A 22208-nucleotide genomic window follows, 5' to 3' on the forward strand; every position below is an offset into this window, starting at 1 on the left:
GCTGCTGTCGATCAGGATTGTTCGGCCGCCTTCCGTGTGCTTATGACTAGACAATAGCAGCACGCATAAGTATCCTGGATGATGCACCTCGTGTTGCCATGATGAGGGGAGCGATTGCGGTCTTGATCCGTTGAGAACACGGAAGCGCTCGAGGGCAAGTTATTCAGCTTGAATGTGTACAGACCCCGACCGTAGGCTATTGGGTTTGGTTGAAGATCCCTCTGCTCGAAGGGGTGAGCGACGACGTGCTTCTAATCCTCGAGCTCGATGCGAACGTTGATGATGATGATGGCGAGAGCGCTGATGCGACGACGGTCCAAGCGGACCATCGCGCGACGCGACTTGTTCGCGGCCTCCATTGACGTCGTCAAGTGCTCGCCGCCATGAACTCGTATCCCCCAGAACTGCTCGCGCAGCTGGCGCCAGTGATGTTCGTCGCTGGACTGGACGCACCTAACAAGACCGAGCCCTCGACACCATCCCCCGATCCCCAAGCTCAACCCCCAGAAACACCGCCTCCCTCGACTCCTTCCAAACCCTCCGATCCCTTCACTGTACTCATCCTTCGCCTACGAGAAGCGCTTGGCGTACAGCGCAAGGTCGCCATATATCAGCCTCCTGCAGAATCCACTGCGCGCAAGCCCATCCCGCAGTTCCAGATCCAGCTCGTCTCGCGGGATGTGCACTTCCCCCCGCGCAAGCTCGTACGGCCAGAGGACCCGTCATACGCCAATGCACACTCACCACTAAGTCCGCTCACACCGTCCTCCCCACTGTATCCCGACGGCCTGATCGCGCCAATATGGATTCGCAAGCATACGCAGCTCGTACCGTCCGTGTTTGTACTATTCATGAGGCTATACGAACATCCATCGACCCAGCCGCAGTCCCCACTCGACCTGGCACATGTACACGAGACGGAGCGCGAGAGGCATGAGGAGGAGCGCAAGTTCGACGCGGATCTGTCGACCGACATTGCGTTGAGAAAGAAGAGCACGAATGAGCGGGGGATCAAGCTTACCGTGGTCCTCCTGGCGAGCAGGAGGATGCTCGGTGTGTGGCAACTTAGTCTCTGAGATCTCTTGGCTGATGCTTTGCAGACGACCCGACACTGGACAGCCGCTTGACCTTCATACGGCGAAGCAGCGGGTTGGACAGCAGGGCTGCCCTCTTCGTGCTGAGCCCCGTCAGTCCTGCCGAGCTGCAGGACTTCGTTCGCAGGTGCGTCTCCCTCACTCTTCCTCTATCCGCGCTGATTCCCATTCCAGTCTGCAACAGGCCCTGTACGAACCCGCCATTGAATACTACACCAACCACTCCAAGCGCGTCCGCCGCAAGCGCAACCGTCACGCCTCTCAAGCACCCATACCCATCAGCCCTCTCGCAACCAGCACGCATATCGTCCGGCCTTTGCGCCCCGAGGGTTGGACGGTGCGATATGAGTACAAGATGGCATGCTTCGCAGAGTTTCGGGGTGAGGGCGAGGTCGCGCTAAAGTGAGGCGGCCTGTCTCTAGACGAGCTATGAAGCTTATTCCGCGGCAGGCACTACCAGGACGCATACTCGACGCTCATCATCATGTTCGGCTCGCCGCTTATCCTGCCGCCGCGCACGAAGAGGTGGGCAGAAGCGAAGGTGCTTGCAGACTGCATCAATGTCAAGGTCAATTGCCTGTCATATATGCGCATACATATGCTCATTTTGTCCAGATCGTCAAGCTATACCTGTACAACAACGAGCACTCCCTTGCCCTCTCCCATCACACTAGCCACATCCGCCAGTTCGGCGATTTCTCGCGCGGCTGGGGCATCGGCGAGGACACCTTCGAATACTGGTCATGGATAGCGCGACAGTGCGTGTTCCACACTATCATACCCCGTCTCCCATGGTAACCCTCACACCCTAACGCCCCTCCCACCCTAGGCATCGCATATTCGCCGAGCTTCTCGAGCACGGCACGCGCGCTAACCTACGCATCCCCGTCCACCGACCGTCCTTCCCGCTGCAGCAGCCGGCAGGCATGGAGCCCATGGTGCGCGCGCTAGGAGTGAACCCGAGCAGCGCGCTACAGCACCCGGGGTTCTACTACTATGTTGCGGCGCATTGTACGGAGATGCGAAGGGCGCGATTCATGGATGCGCTGGGTGCGATGAGTCCGGCGTCGGCGAACTCGCCGGGCTTTGCGAATGAGAGGAAGGTTGAGCATTTGGTCATCATCTTGGAGGTTCGTCTTTTCGTCTATGTACGGACCGCTAAGACTGACTGTAAGGGGTGCAATGCTAGCTCTACACCAAGGCCTACGAGCTCTTCAAGAAGTATACCCCATCATCCGCTTCGCAGCCCGGCCGCCAAACCCTCTACATCGCCTACAAGATCGCGCAGACGTACCAAACCTCGGGCAAGTTCGACATGGCCGTGCGCTTCTTCGAGCGCATCGCGAAGACCTACCGGCGCGAGCAGTGGGGCGAGATGCTCCGGCCCCTACTGGCGACGTGGTACGAGTGCGCGAAGCTGTTGGGCGATATGGAGATGAGCGTGCGGCTGGTAGTGGAGATGCTGGGGCATGGTAAGTATGATAAAGGGGATGGGTGGATGGGCAAGGTGCTGATGGGTCGCATAGGACTGCAGGGCGAGGAGGATGAAGCACTGGAAGACATTTTGCTGGCGGTCCTGCAAAGCACCGTGCCTTCGTCGACGGAGCCTGTGGTCATCGATGCGGCGGACGCCGAGCCTTTATGTACGTTCTTGCTCACCTCCTCCTAAAGTCATCAACTAACAGCCCTCTAGTGAAACCTACGTTGGTCTTCTGGCCCTCAGAAGTCAAAGTCGGCGAGCCAGCTGCCTTCCAGATTGCTCTTACTGCACCTGCGACTGCATCAATCGCCGCCCTGCCGTTCACGACCTTACAGATCTTCTTCTCGCCAGATCCTGCAGATCCTCCTCTTACTATTCGTCATGCGGACGATGCCGCGCCATCGAAACTCGTCGAGCTTGGGAACCTGGTCCCGGGGCAAGAGCGCGAGCTGAAGGCAAACCTGCGGTGGTCGACTGGGGCGACGATAGTGTTCGCGGGCACGATGCAATCGGAGACGCCGACCACGTTGACGGTCAGTACGGATGTCCTATCCCGATTGTCCTCTTACTGAAGCAGTGCTCAGATCCCGAAGCTCGCACTGACAATCACAGAGGGCAACTGGACTATACAGCTTCCCCTTGACCTTCCGCTGAAGACAGGCTCGTCCGCACAAGCGAAGTGGCTTTGTTCCATCGATCCTGTGCGATACCTACCTGTGGACAGGGACAATGCACATTCTGTTGCGTACGTAGCCGCCCAGGCACTCCATGGTACCCTTGGGTTTGCTCACGCGCTTTCGTATTGCAGCGTGCGCCACCGTCCATACAGCGTGTCAGTCAAGATCGAGCAGCATGCCCCTGCATACATCGGCGAGGACTATCCTATCCTGATCGACATCACGAACACGGACGATCGGTCTTTGGAGGTCACGCTCGACGTGCTGCTGCAGCCGACGGAGGTGGACGATGCAGGTAGGGAAACTCCTTACCCACCAGTCTGCACATGCACATGCTTATCCCCTCGGCAGTTAACACGGTTACTATCGACGACCAGCAGTCGACGAGCTTGGTCAAGGGGATCGTTTGTGGTACCCTCGTCCCGGGTGCGAGCATCGTGAAGACGTTGCACCTGCACAGCACTGGCGCGGGCGGCGATCGCGTCCTCGATATCTCGACGCAATGTAGGGAGGTCCTGTCTACCGACGATGTAGATACCCAGGACGAACAGACGGAAGCCAGTGACAACCGCCACTCGACAGAGGTACTGCATACCCTCGCCGTGCTGACCGTCGAAGCTATCCGCGCTTCATGGGACGTCTCCTACGAGCGTGCACCGACAAGCGTTCCGCGACCGGGCATTGCAGACCTGAGCACCTTCGACAGCGATTTCTGGGATGATAGTCTAGGTGGGGAGGCGGTGGTGCAGCTCGTGCTGGAGTGTGCGGGTCCATGGAACCTAGAGATTCTGGGAATGGAGTTGGTCAGGGAGGTGAGTACCAAATATTGAGAGAAATAGATCGAGGTCTGACGGCCGCTGCAGAACAATCCGCAGGCAAAAATCGTGGAGGCCTCAACGGACGTGGTCGACGAGGGCATGTTCCCCGGTGGTAAGCAAGACATGCTCAGCTTCGGGAGCTTGCCTGAAGATGCTTATGCAGAATACCTTGCCGGCGACGAGATCAGTGACTTGTGCCGTGTCAGCCTTGCGCCGTCAGACAAGTATTACGTCGAGGGTCTCCCCGTCCCAGGACCAGGGCACTACGAGGTCAAATGGCGACGGTACGGATACAAACTCCCGCTCGCTCGCCCCCTTACTCACGCTTACGCGCAGAATCGCCTCAAACGGCGACCGAGGTCCCGAGTCCACGGCGATCTTCCCCCTCCCCGCCCTGCGCCCGCCCACGGACGGCCTCATCGCGCTCCTCGACGCACCCGCGGTTGCCCAGCTGCACCAGCCCGCGCTGATGACACTGGTCGTGCGCAACAACCACCCCACGCGCGCGGCCAATGTGCACGTCGCCCTCGAGCCAGACCCGGCGGACGCGTTCGTCGTCGCGGGCGTGCGCGCGGCGAGGCTGCCCGTGTTGCTGCCGGGCGGCGAGGAGCGCGTGCGCTGGCGGGTGATCCCGATTGCGTGCGGGCTGGTGCGCGCGCCGAGGGTGCGGGTGGTGGATCGGAGGAGGGCGGTGGGGGTGACGCAGGATGGTGGCGAGGTCGCGGAAGAGGGTGAGCCGGTGAGGGTGGTGGACGTACGGTTCGGGGGGAGGGCGGAGGAAGTAGGGGAGAAGGTAGTGGTGGCGGAGGATCTCGAGGATCATTGGCCGACGGTGAGGGTGGCGCCGTAGGTCCCCCTTCTGACTGCGGGTCCGAAGGGATATTCGAAAATTGTCTTCCATCTTTCGTCTGGACTGCGAGGACCTCCTCCCGCACGACTTTTGCGGGTGTGCGCAGATCCCCAATGGCAGACTCCGGTAAACTTGAACCATTCACGTGCGATACACGTGACTTGAGTTCATATTGTGACTGTCACAGCATTGTTTGGGCCCGTCCGGACAGCTTCGTCTAGCTCCTGCATGGGACGAAGACTGGAGGACAGCCCTTACTTTCATCAAGTCTGCACCGACCAAATTGCCAGTTCTTCTATCTCACTCGAATTGACGGATGCAGATTCGACATGACTGCCCAGCGTGTATCACCTTATCGCGGCTGGTAGGGAAGCTGGCTACTGCAGACTCTTGAAGCTAAGCTTCATCCGACTATGGGTGGTCGGCTTTAGATTGCTGAATCCCGAGCTGACAATGGATGTTTCTTGGCGAAGGAACGTGTGCGCTGTCGAGCACTGCGTGGTAGCTGCGCGCTGTCAGTACACGTATTTCGCGCTCAGATTTCCCTGTTGGCGAGCAGCCCGAGGGGGAGCAGGATATTCGTCTTTCGCGGGAGAGCATGAGGACGTGATGCGGCTCCGCTGGACTCCGGTTGGGCTGCGGGTAGTGTTGCCGGAAGGCAAGGCCGAGGTGAGGTCGAGGTGCCGAATTCGGCGCCTCCATCAAAACTCGCCTTCACATCGCCTTCACCTTACTTTCCTTATTAGTACCCTGCCACCCCGGAGTCCGACCACCGTCGTTCGCATACGGATTCGGGGTCTTCGAGTTCGTACTCCACGCCGGCGTCCTGCTGCCGCTCCCGCTCTGGTACATACGCGGGTTGCCCTCCCTGCGGATACCCGCCGTCCTTCTGAACTGCTGGCTGTGTACGGATTCGGCGTCCGCGAATTCGTACTCCACCTTGTGTCCTCCCGCATTGTGTCCTCCCGCATTGTGTCCTCCCGCCATTGTCTATGTACGGGTTTGGCGTGCGGCTCGCGCTGCCCCGCATCGGCGTCCCAGGCGTTTGAGAGGTGCACGGGCTGACGGATGGCGACGACAAGTTGCTCGGGGGACCCATGTTGGTGCGCCGAGGGCGGTTGCGGTCGCCGAGCGCCTGCATCTGGTTCCCCTCCTTAACCGCAAGCTTCAACTTGTCGATGGAGATAATCTTGTTGCCCGTCAGTTCTACGCGCGCCAGATTGCCGTTCGTGTCCTTGATTCGACCGTAATAATCTTTCTGCGGACCCTTGATAATGCAGACGTGTAGGCCGATGTTGCGGTTATAAAGTGTACTAGGGTAGAGTAATTGTGTTGTAAGGAAGAATAGGAAGCCCTCAATAGAGCTCGTTGAGCTTGTGCACTATAAGGTAGAAGTAGAAGTGGTAGAATGATAAGATACCGAAATCAGCGAGTCGAGCTCATCGGCTCGTCCGTCTGATATCATATCCTCCAAGAGCGACCTGTCTATGTCTATGACAGTCAACTCTTGTTCTGTGCATAAAAGATCTGACATAAAATGAAGACGATCACCACGATATATGTACTTGAGAATCTGAAGCTGTTCCATCAGTTTAGGGCTCAAATTGGCGCGTCGCAAAGCGTCCGTCTCCTTGCTGGACGAGAAGACACGCTCGCAGGGGACGGCGGAGGCCTGCACGGGCATAACATCAAGCGCGACGCGGTAGAGGTTGGGATACTTGAGCTTGTTGACCTGTGTCATGTGGTAAATAGCGATAGGAAGGGAGAATGTACGCGACGGACCTGCCAGAAAGCAACGAGGTCCGCATTGACATACGTCCTCATCTCGCGCTCTGCCTTTTCCCATGCGAGAAGCTCCTCATCGACGATGCGCTCATCTTCCTCGCGCGCGCGTGCTTCTGCGTCAGGATCCACCGCCGCCGCATTGCCCGGTTCAGATTCAACTGACGACGCTGAGCTTGATTTCGAGAGCTTGTTGAACAGAGTGTCGAAGTTGTTGAGCCCGGAGGCAAGATTCCTGGCTGCCGAGTTTGTTGCCACCGAGAAACTCACGCGAGCCGGTGCTGATGGGGGTGACGGGCGAGAAGCGGCCTCAGCACGCTGTTTTCGTCGATAAGCAAGCATCTAAAATACAATGAGCTCGGTGAGAAGGCGTCAATAGTGCGAAACACACCGCTTCACGAGTATACCGGCGCACATCCTCGTAGTCAGAGGCTAAGAAGTAAGCAGATTCTTTGAACCACTCGAGCTTGGTAGTCGGGTTGATAGCTAGAATTTGTCATACGTCTCAATCACTGCAGAGCGGAGGTACGAGGGAGGCTTACCCATCGCTAGTGCGTACATCTTCGTGTACCTTGACTTGTTGAAGTATTCTTCGAGCTTCTCAATCGTGGCGTGGATCGCATGCGATAATTTCGGGATGGACTCTTCGTTGCCTGGAGTCATCAGAAAGCGAAGTCCGGTGATCAGTTTCTCGTAGAGTGGGAGGACGACGGATAGTGTTGGGGTTTGTTGTCCAGACACGATCTCTTGCACCGTGTTGAGGAATTGCAGGAACTTGCGAACATCGATAAGGGCGCGATAGGTCGCCTCGTCAAGCGCGAAAGGAGCGAGTTCCTTCTCCTGCTGAGGCGAATAAATGAACTCGTTTACAGCCTATACAAAAAGAAGTCAGAGTGGGGAGGAGCACATTGACGAAAGCGGCATACCATGTACAACTCCAGGAGGCGGTCAATCATAATGAGTGTCGATGACCAGCGGGTGTCGACGTCCCGAAGGAGGCCAACAATGCGAAGAATCTGTGGGTCCTCGCCCCACCCGCCCTTATCGTTTTGTGCCTTGATCGTGTTCCCGAAGGCTTCACGACGCTGACCTGAAGACCGTATCGCATTGATGAGCTTTCGGGCCTTGGAAACGACGTCGGCTTTGAGGGCATCTTGATATGCAATGTCCGAAAGAAGCTCGAAAGCCATGCTCAGACCGTCGGGTTTTGCGAAGGCGTCGTAGTCGTATAGCGATAGGTCATGTAGCGCTTTGATTCCCGCCTTCACGGCGATGTTCACGACATGAGGGAAGCACCTGAAGGTGTCACTATGAGTAAAGAGCGCACGTCAGACAATCAGTATGCGGAGACGCACCGAATGCGATTTTCCTGGACATTGAAAGGGATATCGAGCTTTGTGAGCTCGTCCGCAACCTCGTCCATCAGCGTGCCATTGTTCGAGGCGTTGTCGAGGGTTATAGACGAGATCTAAGTCCAGAAAGGATGGTAAGTAAGCGTACTACCAATAGAAGGGGGTTTGGGGGCATTACTGTGCTTAACGAGCGAGCAAGCTCACCTTATTAATGCAGCCAAGCTTCTTAACAATGGAGACAAACGCTTGCCCCATGTTCTCACCACTGTGCTTGCCTTGAAGGTGGTGAAAGGCGACGAGTTGCGCTTTGAGGATCTCCTGACCCGCAGGAGTCGTATGGACATAATGAGCTGTTATAGCCAAATAACTCTCTAGGTTGACGCGCGACCATACGTCCATGGTAAACGCGATGCGCCCCGGCGAATTCTGCCACAAAATTAGCTCAGAAGCACACTAAATCAAAGAGCCTTGACCTACCTCCATCTCGACTCGCATGCTTTCGAACTCCTTCTTGAAGCGCTCTTCTATAAGCTCCGTCATCTTCGTTCGATGGGGCAGGTCGCTCTCGTCGATGTCTGGATTGAGGTAGAACACGAAATCCCGAAATTCGGGCGAGTCGACGACATTGATGGACTTTCGAAGCAAATTAGCTGAAAGCACAGCATGCGAGACTCCGTAAAGCTTACCTGGTCATCCACAGCAAGCCAGCGCAGAAGCTTGTCGCGCATAACATCCCTGTCATATGGGAGGTTGTTACGCGAGTGGACAGCGCCGTCCTTCATCTGGTAAGGCTTGTCGTAGTCCTTGAGCGCGAGTTTGACGACCGTATCGCGCCAAACACGCTCATGCTTGTCGACCATGTGCTTGCGAATTGTCTCCGTAAGTCCCTTCGTGTTTGCCCATGATTTCGGCGAAGAGGTGCTGGAGATTAATGGCGAGTTAGCTTGGGAGGTAGGAGCGAGAGGATAGTTGGTACGCACGGACAAAGCCGACAAGCAAGACGCGCGTACTTCTCGGGATTCGGTCGTGTCTGCTCTCGGGCTTCCTCTATGGTTGGTAAAGCACAGCCGCCCTTCGGATCGCTGCCCTGCACAAAGTACCAAACATCGGTTGCAATGGCGTGGCGCCCGGGGTCCTTCGCGAGATGTGAGCCAGCGCATGTCGTAGGCCGAGCGGGATTTGCTGGAGGTGCCGCCTTTGGAGGGACTGCAGTGGGTCCAACGCCGTGCAATGTCGGGGCTGGTGTCGAAGCCGCTGCCGCCTGGCTTAATGCGCCTCCCGCCGCTGCAGGGCGCGCGCGTTTCGAAGCTCGTGGCTGTGTTGTGCCACCTGCCGTTGTCGCCGAAGCCTTTCGCTTGCGTACCTCATCTACGTCGAGGTAGATTGACGCTGGTGGTCCAGGGTACGGGGAGACATTTGCCGCCACCGTTGAGTCTCCGAGCGCAGTACGAACGAGAGGGGAGGCATTATCAGAAGGTGGATAATGAGTCGGCAGGTTGGTGGCATAGACGGAGGGGTGGACTTGCTGTGACGGAGGGGCGTACCAGGCAGAGGTGGCAGGATCCCAGTACTGATTCGGATATGCATAGGAATAGAGTGGATGTGCAGATGGGGCAGGCGGCGCCGCTGCCTGCGACAAGCCACTGCTGAAGCTGGAAAACATTGAGGCACTACAAGAGCACCTTGATCTATCCTGACAGGTGCAGGTAGTCGGCGGCGGATCAGAGGGCATGAATTGAAGAGCATACGATGGGCGCTGCGGTTTTATGGCACCCGAGCGCCCGGAAAACGTGGTACTTTTTGTTGAATCTTCAACAAAGGTGAGTGGCGATGCTCGACGCGTCGAAACGTGACTCGCGCAGCAGTATAAAGCTACGCGGTCTGCGTCTCGACAGGCACTCGTTGCTCCCCTCTCGCGCCACAGCATCAGGATCGGGGGTGGTGGAGTCGATGACTAGCGCTTGCGGAGCTAGGATTGAAATGATCTTGGGTATACGGCTTCGGGTACAATCTTCAGAGCATATATGGTCGTATTTTGGGTGATATATAGGGAGAGCTAAGTCGCAGCTACATTTGGCGCGAGGACTGATGGAGGTGGGAAGGCAAGGTGGAGGTGATGCGACCTTGCCTGCCTGATTTGGAAGGTAAGGTGCCTTGCCTCCACCTCGGGCCGGAGGCGCCTCCGCCTTCCGGCAACACTAGCTGCGGGGCGATCTGGGAAGCGGCTGAAGATGGGATCGATGCGGCATGATGCGCGTGGCTATTGGGGTGCGCGCTTCGTGCCGTGCGAAGTTCAATTGTGTGGAGGATCTGGTTCGTATCCCCTTTTGCAAGACGTCTTTGTTCCCGCAGCACCCCCGTCCTGATTCTGCCCGGTTCTTCACGAAAAGAGATGGGGAAAAGCAGAAGAAAGAGAGCCGTGTGCGCTGAAGATAGAGCAGAGCAGGAGGAGCACATGAATGCCGCAAGGATACCGTCTCCTGGACCCTGGCGCGCCGGTGCAGCGGGCTCGCGTCGGTCAGGCGACGGTGAAATCGTAAATTGACCGGTGCTTCTTTCCCGCGTGGGTCTCGCGTGGCCACGGAAGCAAAGCGCGTCCCCTCGAAGATGCACGCGTTTGAAAACCCAAAAATACAGAGGGGCCCACTTACACCTTGTCTCTTACCATCACTGCCGCTCCTTCATCTGCTCGCTGCTAGCCTGCGTCTGCTCGTGCCCTCTGGGTCCCCCGCCCGCGTCGCCTAGCGCGCTGTACCGTGCCGCCGTCTTCACCATGGATTCCGCAGGAGGTTGCCCCGAGTCGCTGGAGAAGGTGCGCGACATATTCGCGTACTTCTGGACGCGTCGCTGACCCTACTGCAGCTGTTCCAGCAGTTAGAGCTGGAGAGCGAGCGACGTGCCAAGGGAGATTACCGCTTCCGCCACGACGACATCGCGACTACGCCGTCGTCGCCCGAGGTGAAGACCATGGGCCTGCGCCAGGAGCCGTCCGAGAGCAGCCTGAGGACGAAGCGGAACCGCAGGAGGGGAAGTGTGTCCATCACGCGGTTTGGCCAGGTACGCATCCACCCGCGCTGTACAGCGCCGTCGGTACCTGGCCGCTTACGCCCCACTTCTACAGCTGCATGACGACTTCTCGAGTAAGGCAAACAGCCCTGCGTCTCCGAAGCGCCTGTCCGCCATAGCCCCGGAGCGTGACCCACCGTTCTACCAGACTCCCATGGGGGTGTGTACTCCTTCGCATTCCCCCAAGCCCACTGCTAATACCTCCTGTAGAGCACTAGCAACGGCTCGATCGCTTCTGGCGCGTCGACCGACGCGTCAGACGAGCACCACATCACGCAGATGCAGCAGATTGTCCCCCGCCAGAACACCATATCGCGCGCGGTCGGCGGCATGCTCCCCCGGCGACTAAGTCGCGCGCGTTCCGAGCGAGTAATCGGCAATCAGCAGGAGACCAACCTTGTCATCGGTGTCTCCGTCTCAGAAGCCACCGTCGAGGCGACCGCAGAAGAGGAGGGCGCCATGGAAACGCGCATAGTGGTCCAGCGGCCACTGCGGAATCAGCCGTCGCGCCTGAGCATGGCGGAGAGCACGCCCGCCAGCACCGGCTGGGTGTCCAAAGCAAAGAACTTCACGTCGAAGTTCAAACGGAAAAGTACAGCGGGTATCCCGAGCCCAGAGCCCGCGTCGCCGTAAATATCTAAGTATCATCCCCTGGGTCTTGGTTGCTTTCATCTGTCAGGCTATCGTACATGTACAGTTGCTCTCACCGTCCATCTCTCCTGCAGTCATTCTAATAGAAGTGTCGTCCACGTGGACATTGACAACAGCAGTTAGTGTTGCCGGAAGGCAAGGCCGAGGTGAGGTCGAGGTGCCGAATTCGGCGCCTCCATCAAAACTCGCCTTCACATCGCCTTCACCTTACTTTCCTTATTAGTACCCTGCCACCCCGGAGTCCGACCACCGTCGTTCGCATACGGATTCGGGGTCTTCGAGTTCGTACTCCACGCCGGCGTCCTGCTGCCGCTCCCGCTCTGGTACATACGCGGGTTGCCCTCCCTGCGGATACCCGCCGTCCTTCTGAACTGCTGGCTGTGTACGGATTCGGCGTCCGCGAATTCGTACTCCACCTTGTGTCCTCCCGCATTGTGTCCTCCCGCATTGTGTCCTCCCGCCATTGTCTATGTACGGGTTTGGCGTGCGGCTCGCGCTGCCCCGCATCGGCGTCCCAGGCGTTTGAGAGGTGCACGGGCTGACGGATGGCGACGACAAGTTGCTCGGGGGACCCATGTTGGTGCGCCGAGGGCGGTTGCGGTCGCCGAGCGCCTGCATCTGGTTCCCCTCCTTAACCGCAAGCTTCAACTTGTCGATGGAGATAATCTTGTTGCCCGTCAGTTCTACGCGCGCCAGATTGCCGTTCGTGTCCTTGATTCGACCGTAATAATCTTTCTGCGGACCCTTGATAATGCAGACGTGTAGGCCGATGTTGCGGTTATAAAGTGTACTAGGGTAGAGTAATTGTGTTGTAAGGAAGAATAGGAAGCCCTCAATAGAGCTCGTTGAGCTTGTGCACTATAAGGTAGAAGTAGAAGTGGTAGAATGATAAGATACCGAAATCAGCGAGTCGAGCTCATCGGCTCGTCCGTCTGATATCATATCCTCCAAGAGCGACCTGTCTATGTCTATGACAGTCAACTCTTGTTCTGTGCATAAAAGATCTGACATAAAATGAAGACGATCACCACGATATATGTACTTGAGAATCTGAAGCTGTTCCATCAGTTTAGGGCTCAAATTGGCGCGTCGCAAAGCGTCCGTCTCCTTGCTGGACGAGAAGACACGCTCGCAGGGGACGGCGGAGGCCTGCACGGGCATAACATCAAGCGCGACGCGGTAGAGGTTGGGATACTTGAGCTTGTTGACCTGTGTCATGTGGTAAATAGCGATAGGAAGGGAGAATGTACGCGACGGACCTGCCAGAAAGCAACGAGGTCCGCATTGACATACGTCCTCATCTCGCGCTCTGCCTTTTCCCATGCGAGAAGCTCCTCATCGACGATGCGCTCATCTTCCTCGCGCGCGCGTGCTTCTGCGTCAGGATCCACCGCCGCCGCATTGCCCGGTTCAGATTCAACTGACGACGCTGAGCTTGATTTCGAGAGCTTGTTGAACAGAGTGTCGAAGTTGTTGAGCCCGGAGGCAAGATTCCTGGCTGCCGAGTTTGTTGCCACCGAGAAACTCACGCGAGCCGGTGCTGATGGGGGTGACGGGCGAGAAGCGGCCTCAGCACGCTGTTTTCGTCGATAAGCAAGCATCTAAAATACAATGAGCTCGGTGAGAAGGCGTCAATAGTGCGAAACACACCGCTTCACGAGTATACCGGCGCACATCCTCGTAGTCAGAGGCTAAGAAGTAAGCAGATTCTTTGAACCACTCGAGCTTGGTAGTCGGGTTGATAGCTAGAATTTGTCATACGTCTCAATCACTGCAGAGCGGAGGTACGAGGGAGGCTTACCCATCGCTAGTGCGTACATCTTCGTGTACCTTGACTTGTTGAAGTATTCTTCGAGCTTCTCAATCGTGGCGTGGATCGCATGCGATAATTTCGGGATGGACTCTTCGTTGCCTGGAGTCATCAGAAAGCGAAGTCCGGTGATCAGTTTCTCGTAGAGTGGGAGGACGACGGATAGTGTTGGGGTTTGTTGTCCAGACACGATCTCTTGCACCGTGTTGAGGAATTGCAGGAACTTGCGAACATCGATAAGGGCGCGATAGGTCGCCTCGTCAAGCGCGAAAGGAGCGAGTTCCTTCTCCTGCTGAGGCGAATAAATGAACTCGTTTACAGCCTATACAAAAAGAAGTCAGAGTGGGGAGGAGCACATTGACGAAAGCGGCATACCATGTACAACTCCAGGAGGCGGTCAATCATAATGAGTGTCGATGACCAGCGGGTGTCGACGTCCCGAAGGAGGCCAACAATGCGAAGAATCTGTGGGTCCTCGCCCCACCCGCCCTTATCGTTTTGTGCCTTGATCGTGTTCCCGAAGGCTTCACGACGCTGACCTGAAGACCGTATCGCATTGATGAGCTTTCGGGCCTTGGAAACGACGTCGGCTTTGAGGGCATCTTGATATGCAATGTCCGAAAGAAGCTCGAAAGCCATGCTCAGACCGTCGGGTTTTGCGAAGGCGTCGTAGTCGTATAGCGATAGGTCATGTAGCGCTTTGATTCCCGCCTTCACGGCGATGTTCACGACATGAGGGAAGCACCTGAAGGTGTCACTATGAGTAAAGAGCGCACGTCAGACAATCAGTATGCGGAGACGCACCGAATGCGATTTTCCTGGACATTGAAAGGGATATCGAGCTTTGTGAGCTCGTCCGCAACCTCGTCCATCAGCGTGCCATTGTTCGAGGCGTTGTCGAGGGTTATAGACGAGATCTAAGTCCAGAAAGGATGGTAAGTAAGCGTACTACCAATAGAAGGGGGTTTGGGGGCATTACTGTGCTTAACGAGCGAGCAAGCTCACCTTATTAATGCAGCCAAGCTTCTTAACAATGGAGACAAACGCTTGCCCCATGTTCTCACCACTGTGCTTGCCTTGAAGGTGGTGAAAGGCGACGAGTTGCGCTTTGAGGATCTCCTGACCCGCAGGAGTCGTATGGACATAATGAGCTGTTATAGCCAAATAACTCTCTAGGTTGACGCGCGACCATACGTCCATGGTAAACGCGATGCGCCCCGGCGAATTCTGCCACAAAATTAGCTCAGAAGCACACTAAATCAAAGAGCCTTGACCTACCTCCATCTCGACTCGCATGCTTTCGAACTCCTTCTTGAAGCGCTCTTCTATAAGCTCCGTCATCTTCGTTCGATGGGGCAGGTCGCTCTCGTCGATGTCTGGATTGAGGTAGAACACGAAATCCCGAAATTCGGGCGAGTCGACGACATTGATGGACTTTCGAAGCAAATTAGCTGAAAGCACAGCATGCGAGACTCCGTAAAGCTTACCTGGTCATCCACAGCAAGCCAGCGCAGAAGCTTGTCGCGCATAACATCCCTGTCATATGGGAGGTTGTTACGCGAGTGGACAGCGCCGTCCTTCATCTGGTAAGGCTTGTCGTAGTCCTTGAGCGCGAGTTTGACGACCGTATCGCGCCAAACACGCTCATGCTTGTCGACCATGTGCTTGCGAATTGTCTCCGTAAGTCCCTTCGTGTTTGCCCATGATTTCGGCGAAGAGGTGCTGGAGATTAATGGCGAGTTAGCTTGGGAGGTAGGAGCGAGAGGATAGTTGGTACGCACGGACAAAGCCGACAAGCAAGACGCGCGTACTTCTCGGGATTCGGTCGTGTCTGCTCTCGGGCTTCCTCTATGGTTGGTAAAGCACAGCCGCCCTTCGGATCGCTGCCCTGCACAAAGTACCAAACATCGGTTGCAATGGCGTGGCGCCCGGGGTCCTTCGCGAGATGTGAGCCAGCGCATGTCGTAGGCCGAGCGGGATTTGCTGGAGGTGCCGCCTTTGGAGGGACTGCAGTGGGTCCAACGCCGTGCAATGTCGGGGCTGGTGTCGAAGCCGCTGCCGCCTGGCTTAATGCGCCTCCCGCCGCTGCAGGGCGCGCGCGTTTCGAAGCTCGTGGCTGTGTTGTGCCACCTGCCGTTGTCGCCGAAGCCTTTCGCTTGCGTACCTCATCTACGTCGAGGTAGATTGACGCTGGTGGTCCAGGGTACGGGGAGACATTTGCCGCCACCGTTGAGTCTCCGAGCGCAGTACGAACGAGAGGGGAGGCATTATCAGAAGGTGGATAATGAGTCGGCAGGTTGGTGGCATAGACGGAGGGGTGGACTTGCTGTGACGGAGGGGCGTACCAGGCAGAGGTGGCAGGATCCCAGTACTGATTCGGATATGCATAGGAATAGAGTGGATGTGCAGATGGGGCAGGCGGCGCCGCTGCCTGCGACAAGCCACTGCTGAAGCTGGAAAACATTGAGGCACTACAAGAGCACCTTGATCTATCCTGACAGGTGCAGGTAGTCGGCGGCGGATCAGAGGGCATGAATTGAAGAGCATACGATGGGCGCTGCGGTTTTATGGCACCCGAGCGCCCGGAAAACGTGGTACTTTTTGTTGAATCTTCAACAAAGGTGAGTGGCGATGCTCGACGCGTCGAAACGTGACTCGCGCAGCAGTATAAAGCTACGCGGTCTGCGTCTCGACAGGCACTCGTTGCTCCCCTCTCGCGCCACAGCATCAGGATCGGGGGTGGTGGAGTCGATGACTAGCGCTTGCGGAGCTAGGATTGAAATGATCTTGGGTATACGGCTTCGGGTACAATCTTCAGAGCATATATGGTCGTATTTTGGGTGATATATAGGGAGAGCTAAGTCGCAGCTACATTTGGCGCGAGGACTGATGGAGGTGGGAAGGCAAGGTGGAGGTGATGCGACCTTGCCTGCCTGATTTGGAAGGTAAGGTGCCTTGCCTCCACCTCGGGCCGGAGGCGCCTCCGCCTTCCGGCAACACTAACAGCAGTGCTGGGCGCCTATCCCTCAGAAGACAGCAAGACGCACAAGCTTGGCACAAGCGCCTATAGCTCCGTCCGTCACGGGTGCCAAAGAAACTAGCCCCGTCTTCCTCGCCGCCTCGCTCCCGGCATGTCACGCTCGTGCGCGCGGTGGTGCACACCATGACCGCGTCGAAGCCCGACCTCGCCTGCCGTGGTGTGGGACGGGGTGCCAGAGCTGTGCTATACACTTCGGGATCGCGTTGTCGCCGGGCCGCTGATCTATATAACTGCTCGACGTGATGTGCACTGATATATACTGCTCGTAGGCGCCCGACCGTCTCTTCCAGGACCATGTAGATGGCGGCCATCGACGACTGTCGTATGCCTCGGGTACGTGCTTCGGGTGGCTTTGGAGTGCCTCGCTTACCCGCTTGCTCTAGGTACTTCGCCCTCAGCAGTCTGCGAGCACGCTCGGCGCTTCCTTACAAACGCTATGCGCTGCCTCGCTGTCGGCTCTGCCGCTCTATACCCCTGCACTCCTGCTCGACCCGCGCAAGCTCGACGCCAGCAAGCGGCTGTCCTGCCTCACTGCCTGGGACGACTGCAGCGACACGGAGACGATGGTCGAGCCCGACTCCGCTTGTTCATCATCCACCTCCTCGACCTCCCTTTCGGGCACCCTCGATGCACAGCTGCGCGACAGCCCCCTCGACGCCTTTGCGGACGTCTGCTGGGGCGGCTCCGTCCAGCGCGGTCTCGGCTGGGAGTGGTGGGAGGACGACGAGGATGTAGATCTGCACCACGATGATCTCAACGAACAGTGCGACGACACCTCACCTCCCCCCTACTCTCCCTCAGCAGTGAGTACCGTCACTGAGCTGCCTGCTCGCATACCTCTGAGTACTGCGACTGATCTCCCTCTCCCAGAGTGACGCCGAGGTCTCCATGCTTCGCGCCGCGCACGAGGCGGCCCTTCGCGCACGCTTCCGCCGCGCCTGGGTGCCCGAGGACGACGATACGCCCTCGAGCCCCTTCGAGGAGTTCAACCCGCCCCTCAGCGTGCGCACGGATGAGGAGGGCGTCGGGCGATCGCCCACGCCGGCAGGCTACGCGCGATCGAAGACTGAGAAGGGTTCTGGTCCCGCCAAGCATTCCACCGTCCCTCGCCTTCGACCGAACTTCCTCGAGCTATTACGGACGAGAAAGCGTGCGCTCACGGCAACGGCAAGCCCTACGTCGGCGAGCTAGGCATTGCACAAGAGCAGAACTACTAGGCATCGTCGATGGACTATGCAATCCACGATACTACTTACGGCCCTAACGACGAGACTCAGACCATGGTGACTGACTGCTAGTGGATTTTGCTTCTCTACCGGCAGCAATACCGACTTATGCTCTTTGGAATATCGGCAAAATCCTTATGTGTAGTATATTTTCTAGACTGATACCTTACATACCCCTTTGTTAGTTGTATACCCCGCGGATCGGTGTACCCGTACCACGCGAATCGTTGTTCTCGCACACTACGCGGATTGTTGCTCTTGAGATGTAGTCGTAATTGGAATCAGCAGTTGTTGTTCAATCAGCAGTCGAAGGTGGATCAGCAGTCAAAGTCGACCTTCAATCAGTAGTCAACCTTGAAGCACTCGGGCTTGTGCTGCCGCCAGTGGGCCTTCTGGTGGGCCTGGCTGCACTACGGATCGAGTGAGCATCAGAACTTCATGGTCCGGAGGGAGTAGACCTACATAGACCGTCGCCCTGCATCTGAGCAGCCTGTTAGTGGCGCCGAGGCAAGCGTCCAAGATAGCACCTCACCTAGCACAACGCAGTAGCGGTCCGCCGTCACTTCCCTCCCGGCGGGAGCAGCGTTCGGCGGCGCATGTCTGCACGCCCTTCAGTAGAGCCGTGCGTACGCCCATGATCATAGGCAGCATGAATCTGTTGATCGTCGTGAGATGTCTCCGCAAGGGAGCTAGACTCATGGTACGCACATACAGTGCATGCAAGAGATCAATTACCTGCCATTTTCGGCAGGTAATTCCCACCGCCCACAACGCAACCTGAGGCGTGGCGCCAAGGTCGCTCCTTGAGCATATAGCTGAGTATTCGGCCTTTGAGCAGAGCGGCGTGCAGAAAGGAGCTCGAAATCTGGGCTGAAGACGACTTATCCGCGCGAGAAAGCCGCACCTGCCAGCGATCCTCGGCATTTGCCGGTGCGCGCGCGTGCAAGCCTGTCATTGGGCCGGCTACGGCAGGCGCGAATGTGGGTCTTTCCGGCCAGTTCTTTTCGTCAGTGGCGTTTTCCTGAGTCTCAGGATACTTTTGGTGCAAGCATGCTCAGGTCTACGCCTTGAGAAGCTCGTCCACGACCTACGATATTGGCGGTGGGAAATACCTGCCGAAAATGGCAGGTAATTGATCTCTTGCATGCACTGTATCCTTGTTGATGATCCCGAGGCAGCGCTCAGCGATCTCGCCTGCGAGGATGTGAGAGAACCTCCGCTTCCAGACCTGAAGTCGTGCGACCAGCGCTGCCTTGTCCTCCGCGGGGATGTTGTCCGTTCCTTGTACGAGGAGTAGAGTGGACAGGAATTGAAGAGTTCTGATGACTTCCTCCGACTCGAGGGTTTGGATAGTGTCGGCGTCGGCCAGTGTGCGCCGGACTTGCATGACAACAAGGTCCTGGTTCTCGGGGATGAGAGCAAGACGCATGAAGTATGGTCTATGATTGTTAGGGTCAGTATCATTGGGTACATCAATGAGCATGGTAAGACGCACGTATGTGACAATTCGTTTAGGAGCAGCGGCGCGGCTGCCATCACGTACTGGCTCTCTCGCCACTTCTGAATCGTCTGTGGCATGTACTTGGCTGCGTACTCGCTGGAGCAATGCAATCAGAGGAAACTTCAGGGTATAATAGAGGCAGACTCACGCATAAGTAGGATCCTGAATGTGCGAAGGACTTCGTTGCAGTCCACCGAGCTGATGATTGCTGACTGTTGGGTGGCAAATCGTACAGTTGACGTTCGACTGACCTGATGTGAGACAAAGTCTGCCCGAGCTCTTTCGTCCATCCCTTGAGGGCCTCCAGGTACGAGTTCGAGAGTTGCCGCGAGGCCTTCCGCGGTGAAAAGCCAGTCCGAAGCCATGTTGCAAGTCCTTGTCACTGAGGAAGAATGCACGCGTTTTTAGGCGCCTTGAGATATAGATGTGCTGGTTTTATATCCAGATGTGGAGACAGCTGAGGTGATCCTGCAGGCAAGTGAGAGGCTTGTGAAGTAAAAGGTCAAGATAGCGGCCTCGCTTAATCGACGGCAGGGCTCGGATAATGCCGCGGAGACACACCCGACGCCCACAACCATCGGGAACTCTTGCCAGTTAGACCCCTATTATTTTTGCGATTTCTGAGCTACAGGAAAGCGCGACATATGTGGTGGAGGTGTCTCAATTTCCTGACGAAGACTTGACGGAAACATGAATGTTGAACTTGAGCGTGGGAATGTTTTCCTCAAGCAAATCAGGAGAAAAAATTCCCACAGTTGTTGCTCGTCTCCTGCCATGTCGCTTTGCGGCGTTGCAATCCCTGAACAATCGCAGAGCTCGCACGGAGTCGCAGATAGCCTGAAATATGCCGATATCATTGCCTTATAAGCCATTAAAGGGCCGCGACAACGAAACGCCTTTGGGGCCGCCCCGTCTACTCCAGGTCTTCATTCACGACACCTGCAGCCATCTCGCACAACATGCATCCACCTTCTTTGAACTCTCTCGAAGCCTGCCTGATGACCAGCTGATCTCGAAGAACACCCTCTACTGCTTACACCGCATCATCAGACGCATCTGAATAGGAAGATGTTCTTCGTATTTGACGACCTTGCAAAGAACCACGGTTGTCCGACACGCACGAGGGTGAAACGTACGCTTGCTCGTGTAGGAGACCTCTAGCGCACTCGTCACAACTCAGTAGGAAGGGCTCTCTCATTCAACGCTGACTGACAAGGCGAGGCGCAGACGCCCTCCGTAGGTCAGTGGCTTCCGGGTCTTTTGGTATGCTGCTGCTGATGATCTCACAGTCATAGGTCGAATGAGTATATCAGGATGAATGATCTTGACCGTTCTGCTCGAAGGTGCCCTAACGATGGAGCCTGCGCTGCCATGCCCTCTCTGCAGAAGCGATATAGCACAGCTCAAGAATATCATTATGCACACAGGTGTCGACTTCCTCTTCTACGGTACGTTCAATGCATGAATTCGCGCATACATAGCTAACATGTGTGAGTAGGAATACAGGCAGGTCTTTTCGTGGCCGCCTTGTCTCTCCTAGCGTTAGTACAGCCCCGCCGGAAACGACTGTTGTTTACGCTAACGATTTCCTTGCCAGTCGTCGTTCAAGCCGCATGCATATCCTTGCGATGACGATTATCATCCTCTTCCTTCTATCGACAATTAGCGTCACCCTTGGTGTGCTGTTCTATGTTATGCAGTTCCCTACGGGGTACGGCGGTACGATTGCGGACTTGACAGACTTCTTGGATCGCCTCATTGTCGTACTAGCAGTGGCCGCGCGACTGAATGTGAGTGAATCTGTCGTATATCGCCGCGGTATCAGGTCGACCTCTCGCACAGTATTTGATCAGCGATGGCGTCGTGGTCTGGCGAGCCTGGACGATATGGATCGACAACCGCTATGCAAAAGTTGTCTTGTTGGCCTGTATGTGCGGAAGCACTAGTGAGTCCCCCTCGCGGGTTCCTCACAGTGACCCCGATAACAATCTCGTTCGCATTTTACCAGTTGGAAGCGCCGTGGAATGTACTTGGTCCCTACAGAGCACTCGGAGAGGCCAGGAAGAATCCGCAACGCGAACACTGATGTTGACCGTTCCTTTGCTCGTTACGAATATCGTCTCGACCGCCTTCGTGGCCATTCGTGTTTGGTAAGCATTTGCTCGCCTATTTCTGTCGACATGCGCTCAGAGCTCGTAGGCTATACCGACGCGATATCAAGGCTTCGCTGAGCCCATATATCCGCCCGACATCCGTAGAGAAGGTGCTTCTCCTGCTTCTGGAGTCCGGGTGCTTCTATTGTTTAATTTGGGTACGTCGTCGTCTACTAGTTGTGCACGCGGTCTTATTCGCTGGCAGGTCGTCAACCTCCTCGTCAGGATGACCCAGGGCGTCGACACGCTCGGAGTGTATGGCGTCGTCAGCGTCGCCTACCACGCCATACCTGTAGGTGCCCTTCCGCGAGTACGTGGTCAGTCAGCTGATACGCGTCTTGATAGGGCATACACTCGACGTTCATGATACTTGCCGTCGCCATGCAGAGGCGGTCGCCGATGCAGTCAATCCTGGACTCGATGCCTCTCCATTCGCTCGACTTTGCGTGCTCGCGAGAAGACCAGGACTTGACGGGAGCGGGAGCCAGCTTGACAGACCACGGCCACCCGTCCATTTGAACTTGATGTAACTATCGACGCGATCAACAGCATCATGGGAGTTAGCATCAGAGTTTGCATGCGGCCTGACAAGAGCGTGATCCCAGTCTATAAGGCGCTGCCCCTTCGTCGAGCACACTGAAGCACGAGTACACGCGCATGATGGGGCTTGATCTCGAATGTGGTAAGTGATGGGGTCTGCGTATATAG

At 56.6% G+C, this 22208-nt stretch overlaps 11 protein-coding genes across 11 annotated transcripts; 4 read left to right on the forward strand and 7 right to left on the reverse strand.

Annotated features, from left to right (window-relative positions):
- The first annotated feature begins 331 nt into the window (after nucleotides 1-331).
- On the forward strand, nucleotides 332-5304 carry SCHCODRAFT_02631083 (uncharacterized protein). The gene is made up of 15 exons (XM_003030614.2): nucleotides 332-1053; nucleotides 1101-1221; nucleotides 1269-1496; nucleotides 1545-1662; nucleotides 1710-1852; nucleotides 1924-2224; nucleotides 2284-2566; nucleotides 2621-2737; nucleotides 2788-3107; nucleotides 3159-3319; nucleotides 3383-3546; nucleotides 3603-4063; nucleotides 4115-4181; nucleotides 4233-4353; nucleotides 4406-5304. Exons 1-15 carry the CDS (start codon nucleotides 384-386, stop codon nucleotides 4917-4919), a joined length of 3789 nt encoding a protein of 1262 aa, XP_003030660.1. The 5' UTR covers nucleotides 332-383; the 3' UTR covers nucleotides 4920-5304.
- Nucleotides 5305-5563: 259 nt separating this feature from the next.
- Nucleotides 5564-6351, reverse strand: SCHCODRAFT_02631084 (uncharacterized protein). Its single transcript, XM_050345644.1, has one exon. It carries the CDS (start codon nucleotides 5904-5906, stop codon nucleotides 5634-5636), a length of 273 nt encoding a protein of 90 aa, XP_050199156.1. The 5' UTR covers nucleotides 5907-6351; the 3' UTR covers nucleotides 5564-5633.
- Nucleotides 6352-7187: 836 nt separating this feature from the next.
- Nucleotides 7188-8023, reverse strand: SCHCODRAFT_02508163 (uncharacterized protein; the record flags this gene model as incomplete). Its single annotated transcript, XM_003030186.1, has 3 exons — nucleotides 7188-7574; nucleotides 7628-7842; nucleotides 7900-8023. Coding segments are annotated over 3 exons (726 nt in total), but the record flags the coding sequence as incomplete, so codon positions are not given.
- Nucleotides 8024-8371: 348 nt separating this feature from the next.
- SCHCODRAFT_02441028 (uncharacterized protein) lies at nucleotides 8372-8626 on the reverse strand (the record flags this gene model as incomplete). The annotated part of the gene is made up of 2 exons (XM_003025822.1): nucleotides 8372-8479; nucleotides 8531-8626. Coding segments are annotated over 2 exons (204 nt in total), but the record flags the coding sequence as incomplete, so codon positions are not given.
- Nucleotides 8627-10645: 2019 nt separating this feature from the next.
- On the forward strand, nucleotides 10646-11885 carry SCHCODRAFT_02631085 (uncharacterized protein). Its single transcript, XM_003025819.2, has 4 exons — nucleotides 10646-10865; nucleotides 10916-11110; nucleotides 11175-11279; nucleotides 11330-11885. The coding sequence occupies exons 1-4, from the start codon at nucleotides 10827-10829 to the stop codon at nucleotides 11750-11752; spliced, it is 762 nt and encodes a 253-aa protein (XP_003025865.1). The 5' UTR covers nucleotides 10646-10826; the 3' UTR covers nucleotides 11753-11885.
- Nucleotides 11861-12679, reverse strand: SCHCODRAFT_02631088 (uncharacterized protein). The gene has a single exon (XM_050345645.1). The coding sequence runs from the start codon at nucleotides 12232-12234 to the stop codon at nucleotides 11962-11964; it is 273 nt and encodes a 90-aa protein (XP_050199157.1). The 5' UTR covers nucleotides 12235-12679; the 3' UTR covers nucleotides 11861-11961.
- An 836-nt stretch (nucleotides 12680-13515) lies between these two features.
- Nucleotides 13516-14488, reverse strand: SCHCODRAFT_02737053 (uncharacterized protein; the record flags this gene model as incomplete). Its single annotated transcript, XM_050347154.1, has 4 exons — nucleotides 14385-14488; nucleotides 14228-14337; nucleotides 13956-14170; nucleotides 13516-13902 (listed from the first exon to the last, which is right to left on the reverse strand). Exons 1-4 carry the CDS (start codon nucleotides 14450-14452, stop codon nucleotides 13516-13518), a joined length of 780 nt encoding a protein of 259 aa, XP_050199158.1. The 5' UTR covers nucleotides 14453-14488.
- A 211-nt stretch (nucleotides 14489-14699) lies between these two features.
- SCHCODRAFT_01046048 (uncharacterized protein) lies at nucleotides 14700-14954 on the reverse strand (the record flags this gene model as incomplete). The annotated part of the gene is made up of 2 exons (XM_050340923.1): nucleotides 14700-14807; nucleotides 14859-14954. Coding segments are annotated over 2 exons (204 nt in total), but the record flags the coding sequence as incomplete, so codon positions are not given.
- A 1594-nt stretch (nucleotides 14955-16548) lies between these two features.
- SCHCODRAFT_02631089 (uncharacterized protein) lies at nucleotides 16549-18149 on the forward strand. The gene is made up of 3 exons (XM_003030613.3): nucleotides 16549-16953; nucleotides 17004-17423; nucleotides 17491-18149. The coding sequence occupies exons 1-3, from the start codon at nucleotides 16921-16923 to the stop codon at nucleotides 17809-17811; spliced, it is 774 nt and encodes a 257-aa protein (XP_003030659.2). The 5' UTR covers nucleotides 16549-16920; the 3' UTR covers nucleotides 17812-18149.
- Nucleotides 18150-18906: 757 nt separating this feature from the next.
- On the reverse strand, nucleotides 18907-19823 carry SCHCODRAFT_02582864 (uncharacterized protein; the record flags this gene model as incomplete). The annotated part of the gene is made up of 5 exons (XM_003030184.3): nucleotides 19599-19823; nucleotides 19496-19545; nucleotides 19342-19443; nucleotides 18997-19285; nucleotides 18907-18933 (listed from the first exon to the last, which is right to left on the reverse strand). Exons 1-5 carry the CDS (start codon nucleotides 19710-19712, stop codon nucleotides 18907-18909), a joined length of 582 nt encoding a protein of 193 aa, XP_003030230.1. The 5' UTR covers nucleotides 19713-19823.
- Nucleotides 19824-20530: 707 nt separating this feature from the next.
- On the forward strand, nucleotides 20531-22084 carry SCHCODRAFT_02631094 (uncharacterized protein). The gene is made up of 9 exons (XM_003030612.2): nucleotides 20531-20587; nucleotides 20637-20795; nucleotides 20846-20888; nucleotides 20945-21137; nucleotides 21190-21292; nucleotides 21356-21497; nucleotides 21547-21658; nucleotides 21706-21792; nucleotides 21846-22084. Exons 2-9 carry the CDS (start codon nucleotides 20666-20668, stop codon nucleotides 22017-22019), a joined length of 984 nt encoding a protein of 327 aa, XP_003030658.1. The 5' UTR covers nucleotides 20531-20587; nucleotides 20637-20665; the 3' UTR covers nucleotides 22020-22084.
- The last annotated feature ends 124 nt before the right edge of the window (nucleotides 22085-22208 follow it).

This window comes from Schizophyllum commune (assembly GCF_000143185.2).
Source record: "Schizophyllum commune H4-8 unplaced genomic scaffold SCHCOscaffold_8, whole genome shotgun sequence".
Taxonomy (NCBI): domain Eukaryota; kingdom Fungi; phylum Basidiomycota; class Agaricomycetes; order Agaricales; family Schizophyllaceae; genus Schizophyllum; species Schizophyllum commune.

Coding starts and splice junctions, on each gene's coding strand:
- SCHCODRAFT_02631083 (XM_003030614.2), top strand. CDS start 384: ATGAACTCGTATCCCCCAGAACTGCTCGCGCAGCTGGCGCCAGTGATG. Junction 1,497..1,544: donor GAGGGCGAGGTCGCGCTAAA/GTGAGGCGGCCT, acceptor ATTCCGCGGCAG/GCACTACCAGGACGCATACT. Junction 4,182..4,232: donor CGAGGGCATGTTCCCCGGTG/GTAAGCAAGACA, acceptor ATGCTTATGCAG/AATACCTTGCCGGCGACGAG.
- SCHCODRAFT_02631084 (XM_050345644.1), bottom strand. CDS start 5,906: ATGGCGGGAGGACACAATGCGGGAGGACACAATGCGGGAGGACACAAG.
- SCHCODRAFT_02631085 (XM_003025819.2), top strand. CDS start 10,827: ATGGATTCCGCAGGAGGTTGCCCCGAGTCGCTGGAGAAG. Junction 11,111..11,174: donor CCATCACGCGGTTTGGCCAG/GTACGCATCCAC, acceptor CCACTTCTACAG/CTGCATGACGACTTCTCGAG. Junction 11,280..11,329: donor TCTACCAGACTCCCATGGGG/GTGTGTACTCCT, acceptor TACCTCCTGTAG/AGCACTAGCAACGGCTCGAT.
- SCHCODRAFT_02631088 (XM_050345645.1), bottom strand. CDS start 12,234: ATGGCGGGAGGACACAATGCGGGAGGACACAATGCGGGAGGACACAAG.
- SCHCODRAFT_02631089 (XM_003030613.3), top strand. CDS start 16,921: ATGGCGGCCATCGACGACTGTCGTATGCCTCGG. Junction 16,954..17,003: donor ACGACTGTCGTATGCCTCGG/GTACGTGCTTCG, acceptor CGCTTGCTCTAG/GTACTTCGCCCTCAGCAGTC. Junction 17,424..17,490: donor CCCCCTACTCTCCCTCAGCA/GTGAGTACCGTC, acceptor TCCCTCTCCCAG/AGTGACGCCGAGGTCTCCAT.
- SCHCODRAFT_02631094 (XM_003030612.2), top strand. CDS start 20,666: ATGATCTTGACCGTTCTGCTCGAAGGTGCCCTAACGATGGAGCCTGCG. Junction 21,498..21,546: donor TTCGTGGCCATTCGTGTTTG/GTAAGCATTTGC, acceptor CAGAGCTCGTAG/GCTATACCGACGCGATATCA. Junction 21,793..21,845: donor TCGCCTACCACGCCATACCT/GTAGGTGCCCTT, acceptor GCGTCTTGATAG/GGCATACACTCGACGTTCAT.